At 40.5% G+C, this 8,918-nt stretch overlaps 1 protein-coding gene across 1 annotated transcript in view; it reads right to left on the bottom strand.

The window, feature by feature from the left end:
• Positions 1-2,227: 2,227 nt before the first annotated feature.
• The window catches only part of NSUN7 (NOP2/Sun RNA methyltransferase family member 7), a 102,631-nt gene continuing 95,940 nt past the window's right edge, over positions 2,228-8,918 (bottom strand). The window contains exons 11-12 of the mRNA XM_075333909.1: positions 7,837-7,960; positions 2,228-3,314 (exon numbers count right to left, since the gene is read on the bottom strand). Of these exons, the coding sequence (XP_075190024.1) occupies positions 2,724-3,314; positions 7,837-7,960 (715 nt within the window). The 3' untranslated portion in view covers positions 2,228-2,723. The remainder of the gene's footprint in view (positions 3,315-7,836; positions 7,961-8,918) is intronic.

Raw genomic sequence — 8,918 nt, 5'->3', positions numbered from 1 at the left:
AAAATTTAGATTTGCCCCTGATGTGGGATCTGCTAAGTGATATAAGTATTGAGTAAAATGATCATCACCGAATTTGATAGATTGGTTAAAAGGTCTTGTATATCGCATCACGTCTCAAACTGATGCCCTAAAATCATATGGTCCTCGACGCCCAACAAAAAAGGCACCATAAATGCTCTATGACTGCGCTGCATGAGTAGGTACTAAAATTTAAAATAAAAAAGATAAAATGTTTTAACCTGTTTGTCTGTTTTTTAAATATATTAGTGTTATTGCAGCAGTTATAAAAATTACAAAAATTGTAACAAAGTAATGTGAGAAAGATGCTAAGAAAATTAAACTTATCCTACAAGAGAGGTCAAGAGACAAATCTAAAAGTAGTTAAAATGACCCAACCAGTAGGACGTCAGCTGCCTCTTTTCCACAAAATTTTCGAGAGTCACCTCAGGCAGATGAGAAGTCTGGGCACAACTAGCTTCTTGGCCCTATCACAATTGTGACTGCTGCAACCCCTATAGCTATAACACTGGTTAGGCTTTCCTTGCACTGGGATATTTACCTGCTCCAATGGGGTTCTGTTTTTTTTCCCCACAAGAATAGTATGTAGGAGAATTCTTGCAATTAGAAATTCCAGAACTCCAATGGAAGTGCTGGACCATCATACAGTCATATGAAAAAGTTTGGGCACCCCTATTAATGTTAACCTTTTTTCTTTATAACAAATTGTGTTTTTGCAACAGCTATTTCAGTTTCATATATCTAATAACTGATGGACTGAGTAATATTTCTGGATTGAAATGAGGTTTATTGTACTAACAGAAAATGTGCAATCCGCATTTAAACAAAATTTGACCGATGCAAAAGTATGGGCACCTCAACATAAAAGTGACATTAATATTTTGTAGATCTTCCTTTTGCAAAAATAACAGCCTCTAGTCCCTTCCTGTAGCTTTTAATGAGTTCCTGGATCTTGGATGAAGGTATATTTGACAATTCCAGTTCAGTTAAGTTTGATGGTCGCCGAGCATGGACAGCACGCTTCAAATCATCCCACAGATCTTCAATGAAATTCAGGTCTGGGGACTGGGATGGCCATTCCAGAACATTGTAATTGTTCCTCTGCATGAATGCCTGAGTAGATTTGGAGCGGTGTTTTGGATCATTGTCTTGCTGAAATATCCATCCCCTGTGTAACTTCAACTTTGGCACTGATTGTTGCACATTATTGTCAAGAATCTGCTGATACTGAGTTGAATCTATGCGACCCTCAACTTTAACAAGATTCCCGGTGCCGGCATTGGCTACACGGCCCCAAAGTATGATGGAACCTCCACCAAATTTTACTGTGGGTAGCAAGTGCTTTTCTTGGAATGCCGTGTTTTTTTGCCTCCATGCATAACGCCTTTTTGTATGACCAAACAACTCAATCTTTGTTTCATCAGTCCACAGGACCTTCTTCCAAAATGTAACTGGCTTGTCCAAATGTGCTTTTGCATACCTCAGGCGACTCTGTTTGTGGCGTGCTTACAGAAACTGCTTCTTTCGCATCACTCTCCCATACAGCTTCTCCTTGTGCAACGTGCGCTGCATTGTTGACCGATGCACATTGACACCATCTGCAGCAAGATGAAGCTGCAGGTCTTTGGAGGTGGTCTGTGGATTGTCCTTGACTGTTCTCACCATTCTTCTTCTCTGCCTTTCTGATATTTTTCTTGGCCTGCCACTTCTGGGCTTAACAAGAACTGTACCTGTGTTCTTCCATTTCCTTACTATGTTCCTCACAGTGGAAACTGACAGTTTAAATCTCTGAGACCACTTTTTGTATCCTTCCCCTGAACAACTATGTTGAATAATCTTTGTTTTCAGATCATTTGAGAGTTGTTTTGAGGAGCCCATGATGCCACTCTTCATAGGAGATTCAAATAGGAGAACAACTTGCAAGTGGCCACCTTAAATACCTTTTCTCATGATTGGATACACCTGCCTATGAAGTTCAAAGCTCAATGAGGTTATAAAACCAATTTAGTGCTTTAGTAAGTCAGTAAAAAGTAGTTAGGAGTGTTCAAATCAAGAAATTGATAAGGGTGGTCATACTTTTGCACCGGTCAAATCTTGTTTAAATGCGGATTGCACATTTTCTGTAAGTACAATAAACCTCATTTCAATCCAGAAATATTACTCAGTCCATCAGTTATTAGATATAAGAAACTGAAATAGCTGTTGCAAAAACCCAATTTGTTATAAAGAAAAAAGGTGAACATTAATAGGGGTGCCCAAACTTTTTCATATGACTGTATAAGTCAAGGATTAATTAGAAGTCACAATAGCTTTTCTCAGCATAGATTGGATAGTGTCTAGTGGAAGCTGAACTTTTTTCAACTAAAACTTCAGCAAAGTAAAGAGGGCCTGGCCTGAATGTATCAATCAAAACCAGATTTCATGGATAAAGAAACTTGGAATCAAATGGAAAGATCCACAATTTAGCAGAGTAATATGCCAGGCAATGTCTTTAGTATCAAATTCGGGACATTCATGCTTAGGCTATGTGCCATAGTCGTAATGTTTAAATGACCATCATGGCTAATTCCTTATACCCAAATGTAGTGTGATATGACAGAAGCATGAGATACAAAACCCAGCAATACAAATTAGTCATTTTAGTAATAATTAGCCCGGTGTTACTACAGAATACAACCAAATGTTACATTGATAATATGAACTCTTCAATGCCACGGCTTAGGATGTTTTACTGCTGTGGAAGGTGGTATGTGCTTGGGATGGCCAGTCTGAGGCATTGTTGGTATATAAGAGACTTGTGCGGAGCTGGTGATCCTGGTTACTGGATGCCAGCGCTGATAGAAATAGCGGCCTGGACTCTGGATCGGAGTCATGGATAATGGAGGAGTTACTGGGGGCAACAAAATCTGCACTGGCTTCAACTCAATCTTCTCGCCTGGTTTTGGCCTGATGATGCTTGGTTGTCTTCCTAACATCTTGTAGATGGGTGGTTGTCCGTTTGTAATTTTCATCGTTGTGCCGTTTGTAGGTATTGCCCCAAGCTTAGTTGGCTTTCTCATTACATTGCTTTTTGGATCTTGTTGTATTCTTGGGCTGATCATGTTATTTTCCCTGTTCAGGAACTCGTTGATTTTTGTCTGAGTTACTGATGGGCCATGAGCACTTTTCTGAGCTTTTCCTTTTGACTTTTTCTTCTCTTTTTTTGATGCTTTTGGAGCTTGAATACCATCAAGAAGTCCCTTAGAAGCAGCACAAGCCAAAACATCTTTAGAAGAGATGGATTCTGATGGGTTCTTCTAAGACAGATAGAAAAAAAATAAAATCTGAGATGCCATGGTTATATTTCAGTACAAAGGGGGTCATGCATAAAAGCTGTTACCTAAAACATTCAGATTATTTTCAAACCTGTTTTGGAGAAATAAATGTAACCTGGAATGTGAATGTATGTCTGGGAAAGCACTGATGAAGGAGCTCCATCAACTGATCTCTACGGAGGCAGATAGTCATTGCAGTCACACATCCACATTATGTATTTTCAGCACAATGTGACCTACAGAAACTATATTGCACCATATGAGAACTTGACATGGTAAGTGTGTACAGAATTATATTCATACACCTGCATTTATTTTTTTCAACCTTTCAGCTGTTGGCTTACCCTTCATGGACATTGAAATAATTGGGCTTTTATGTTGCTTGTCAGAAAGTGCAGTTGTGGATACATCGGGATTACTTTTTCCTTTGCATTTCCAAAATGTTAAAATGTAGCTGCCTTGTTTTAGATTTAAATCGGGAGCACCTTTTTAACTTTAACTCACAATGATTTTTCTTTTTTGATTTTTTTTCAACCGTTTTTCTCAGAGCCATAGCTTTTGTATTTTTTTCTTCAACATAGACATATGAGGGGTTGGTTTTCTGCTGACCGACTTATAGTTTTTTTTTTTTATAACATCAATCACTTTACCTCATAAATGTAAAGAAAAATGGGAAATAAAATGTCTAAATATGATAAAATGGTAAACCCCAACCCCCACCATTATTTTTTGGGTTTCATTTTTCAGTACTCATTGTGCGGGAAGAATAACCTGGCAATTTGATTTTTCTGGTAAGTAACATTATGCCGATATGAAACTTGCATATATTTTTATATTTTAGTGGTTACAAAAAGTCCAAACATTTGAAAAAACAAAAAAAATTGGTTTGTCTAGCTATTTTTTTTAATTTTTCTGTCCATTTGTGAGGCCTTGATGTTTCTGCGTTAAGCCGACATTTTTATTGATACAATTTGGTATACAAACATGTTTTGATTGCTTTTTATTTTGAAGAGAGGGGTGGGGACTAAAAACAAATTAATTTTAAATTTTCATAGATAGTACTTTTACAAATGTGGCGATATCAATATACCACATGTACAATCTTAAATATTTTTTTAATTGTTTATTTTGAAATTGGCTTTAGTGGGTACTTACACTTCTATCATATTTTAAAAAAATGTATACACACTTTGAACTATCATAGTAAATTTATTTCCCATTCTACAAGGTTAAATTTCAGGAAATGGAAAGCTTAAAGTCCAATTTAAAAAATAAATAAAATGTAAATAACATAAATGTACTTTATGATGAAAATATTAATAGTGTTCAAAATGGTGGCCAAAGTGTGTATACATTTTTTCTTGAGCCACTATATATACAGTTTATAAATGATAAAAATGTAAAGAAAATAAAAATGATACATAATATTGTTTCTATTACTTGTCACTTTAATTTTTTTGACCCCCTTAGATGGGTGCTGGAACAGTTGTTACTTGACTGTGCCGTTTAAATGCCGCTGCCGAAGATTGTCATTGAAGTTTACAGGGTAACCTTATTGTCAAGTAACTTTTCAGAATAATCTGTATATGTACATGAGCATTAACACTTGCATTTTCATCTTTCTTTTCTTCTGCAGATTCTAGCCCTTAATTTGCAATTGACTCTGAGCTGGTGGAGACCGGATGCTATGATGTCTCCCATACACACAACAGGATTGATTTCTGTTTTTTCATTACTTAGCACACAGAGAGAAGTAGCAGCATGGAAGAAAATATACAACAATACTGAGAAATGCAGATCTGATTTTAGATGTGATTTTAGGGTGAGGTAAAGAAAAAAAACAAAAAAAACAAACACTTTCTCGAAAGTTCAACAGAATCTTTCTGTGTCTCACACTCCTTTTTATTTCATTCTGCTCATCTCCCCTCTTCATAGAAAATAATGTCAGGTGGATGTAAACTGACACCTCGCTGTGCGGGCTGTCTATCTTGTCTCAGTAAGTAAAGGTGGTGTTACACATAGCGACGCAGCAGCGATCATGACCAGCGTTCTGACCTTATCAGGATCGCTGCTGCGTCGTTACATGGTCGCTGGTGAGCTGTCAAACAGGCAGATCTCACCAGCGACCAGTGACAAGCCCCCAGCCAGCAGCGACGCGTGGAAGCGTAACTAAGGTAAATATCGGGTAACCAAGAAAAGCACTTCTCTTGGTTACCCGATATTTACCTTAGTTACTAGTGTCCTCCGCTCTCACGCTGCCAGTGCCGGCTCCCTGTTCCCTGCACTCCTAGCCAGAGTACACATCGGGTTAATTACCCGATGTGTACTCCAGCTACGTGTGCAGGGAGCAGGGAGCCGGCACTGGCAGCGTGAGAGCACACCGCTTAGCGCTGGCTCCCTGCACTCCTAGCCAGAGTACACATTGGGTTAATTACCCGATGTGTACTCCAGCTACGTATGCAGCGAGCCGGCACTGGCAGCGTGAGAGCGGCGGACGCTAGTAACTAAGGTAAATATCGGGTAACCAAGGAAAGGGCTTCTTGGTTACCCGATGTTTACCGTGGTTACAGCTTACCGCAGGCTGCCAGACGCCGGCTCCCTGCTCGCTTCAGTTCCTCGCTCTCTCGCTGTCACACACAGCGATGTGTGCTTCACAGCGGGAGAGCAACGTCCAAAAAATGAAGCAGGACATTCAGCAACAATCGGCGACCTCACAGCAGGGGCCAGGTCGTTGCTGGATGTCACACACAGCGACAGCGACGGGACGTCGCTGCAACGTCACAGAAAATGGTGACTTAGCAGCGACGTCGTTGTCGTCGTCGCTGTGTGTGACACCACCATAAGAGTTCAGATGTTTATTCAGAGTGGATGACAAGTTAAGGCGATGGAAAAGGTGAAAAGCGGCTCAAAGTGGAGAAGGAAGCAGATTTCTCTGATAAGATATATAACAAAGTTTCTTATATTTTCCTGTATTATTAATTTATGCAACCTTAGTTACATTGTAGATTCTTAATCCATTTACAACCTTTGACATATTGGTATCTCAAAGGTCGTGTTCCTGTCTTTTCTGAGGGCTCACACGCCGAACCTGCATCTTCTCCTGCACATGATGGCTGACTTAGGGGCACATGGCGGCTAATTACTATCTGCGGGTGGATTGTTCTCAGCTGTATTCTGTATGAGAGAATTATCACAGCATAATGGGATTTGACTCCAAAATCGGTACAGTGCGAGAAAAAAACCCCCAAAAAAAACAAAAACGGATGCTAGGCAAACCATCAGTTTGGCATCCGATTTTAACGGATACATTACAGTTCTAGAAGATGGGAAATTCTAAATGGTTCTGTAATAGATTAATATCTGCAGAGTAAAAAATGGAATGCATATAGACAGCACACGCATGACAAGTGTTAGAAAATTGGTCCCATTCTCATCTAGAAAAATGTCACTTGTGCGACTAAGGCCTAATTCTGTTTGACCTCTATAACAATCTAAACATTTCCTGATTTAAAAGGGGTTATCTGGGACTTTTAGTATTTTTGCATACGAGGCTAAGAACTTACAGGTATGTAGATGCTAACTACCTGCCTGTTCTGCCTGGCATGGATGTCTGTGGGCTCAGAGAGGAGGACACAGACTGCTTCTGCTGGCAATTTTGTGACTTTCACTGACATCACCTCGACAGAGCAGCAGCTTCTCTTCTGCTCTGTTGGGAGGGCGTGACTGCCAACGACATGCTGATTGACAGCCGGCTCCAGGCTACCTAACTGCGGAGTGTCAGCTGTCAATCAACATGACATCTGCAATGATGCCTTGTCCACAGAGCAGAGCAGAGCAGAAGAGAAGGTGCTGCTTTGTTGATAAGAGGTGAAATTAAGCAGTAGATTTACCATTTTTACCACCAGGGATCATCCCGTGTAGAACAGGTAGGTAGTTAGTAACTACCTGCCTATTAATTCTTAGCCCAATATGCAAAATTATTAAAAATCCTGGATAGTCCCTTTAAGAGCCATTTTCACTTGCAAAGCCTAGTTAAAGGGAATCTGTCAGCAGATTTTTGCTATGTAAGCTGAAGCCAGCATGCTGCAAGGGTTAACACAGAAACCTCAGGGATGCCTGTCTTGTCACAGTCCAATCTGTTGTTATGCTCTGTTCGTTTAAGCAGCATGACCCTTATCATTGCTAGGATTACAATGTCAAGCACACAGCAGTCCGGCATACTCCCTCCTGTGATTGACACCTCACTGTCAATGTACAATCTCTATAGAGAGCCTGGTGTAGACAGGGACAGCTTTCTCAGCTTTGCTACATTACTAAGGCTAAAACAAAACCTCAGATAGTGTCAGAATGGCTGCACCCAGTAATCTAAGTGATACATCATGTGATTCAGAATCTCTTTGCCTACATCATGCTGCTCTCAGATGAGGTAACAAAAACCTGCTGACTGATTCCCTTTATTCCAGTACCCATTTCTTGAGCATTAAATATGCCGTTTCTTAGTTACCTCTCTTGTTAAGACTGCAAGAAAACAACCATTGGAAGTTTTTGAGGTCTCCATTTTAAAAAAGTTCTCAGAGGCCGATTCAACTTCTTTCGAAGAGCAAAGAGGTATAAGAGGAGGGCTGATCCTAAAATGTAACAGAGATCATTACTGGCTGAAATGTAACATTGACAGATGCGCTATACAATAGCATTGAGAGAAGAAGAGTCTGAACATCTTTTAATCTGAAGCTACAAAATTTGAAGGACATTAAATAGAGGAGTAACTGAGATGCTATGACCGCCACCATGCAGGACACCACTCGGTTCCCCCCCCACAACCATAAGCTCATCTGGGAGTGACTTTATGACACACTTGTTAGGCTGCTCTACCACACTGACTGACGTTGTGGACTGCAAGGAATGGTTATATTTCTTTGACTCAACAAGAAATATCTCTACGGTTTGATCCTTAGTACAAACTGAAGCTGCATTTGCACTGCAAGAAAATGTTGGATGAGCCTTGTTTTCAATTGTTTCACGATTATCTTACATTGTAGACAAACTGCAAAAAGCTTGTTCAGCGGGAGAAATTATCTTTTGTGCAACGCAAGAGATCATTGTTCTTGGTGGTGCATCATCTAGTGTAATCTGGACTCCATTACAGATCGCTCAGTGCACACTGTTCACTTTAAGGGTGCTTTACACGCTACGATATCGTTAATGATTTATCATCGGGGTCACGGTGTTTGTGACGCACATCCAGCTTCATTAACGATATCGTAATGTGTGACACTTATGTGCGACCTAAAACGATCGCAAAAGCGGCCAAAATAGTTTGCCGCGGACAGGTCGTCCTGAAACAAAAAATCGTTCTCTTCTAATTAGCGATGTTGTTCCTCGTTCCTGCGGCATCACACATCGCTATGTGTGACACCCCAGGAGCGACGAACATCTCCTTACCTGCCTCCACCGCCAATGCGGAAGGAAAGAGGTGGGCGGGATGTTACGTCCCGCTCATCTCCGCCCCTCCACTTCTATTGGACGGCTGCCGTGTGACGTCGCTCTGACACCACATGACCCGCCCCCTTAGAAAGGAGGCGGATC

Source organism: Anomaloglossus baeobatrachus, chromosome 1 (genome assembly GCF_048569485.1).
Source record: "Anomaloglossus baeobatrachus isolate aAnoBae1 chromosome 1, aAnoBae1.hap1, whole genome shotgun sequence".
NCBI classification, from domain to species: Eukaryota; Metazoa; Chordata; class Amphibia; order Anura; family Aromobatidae; genus Anomaloglossus; species Anomaloglossus baeobatrachus.
This window is presented reverse-complemented; position numbering and strand designations above follow the sequence as displayed.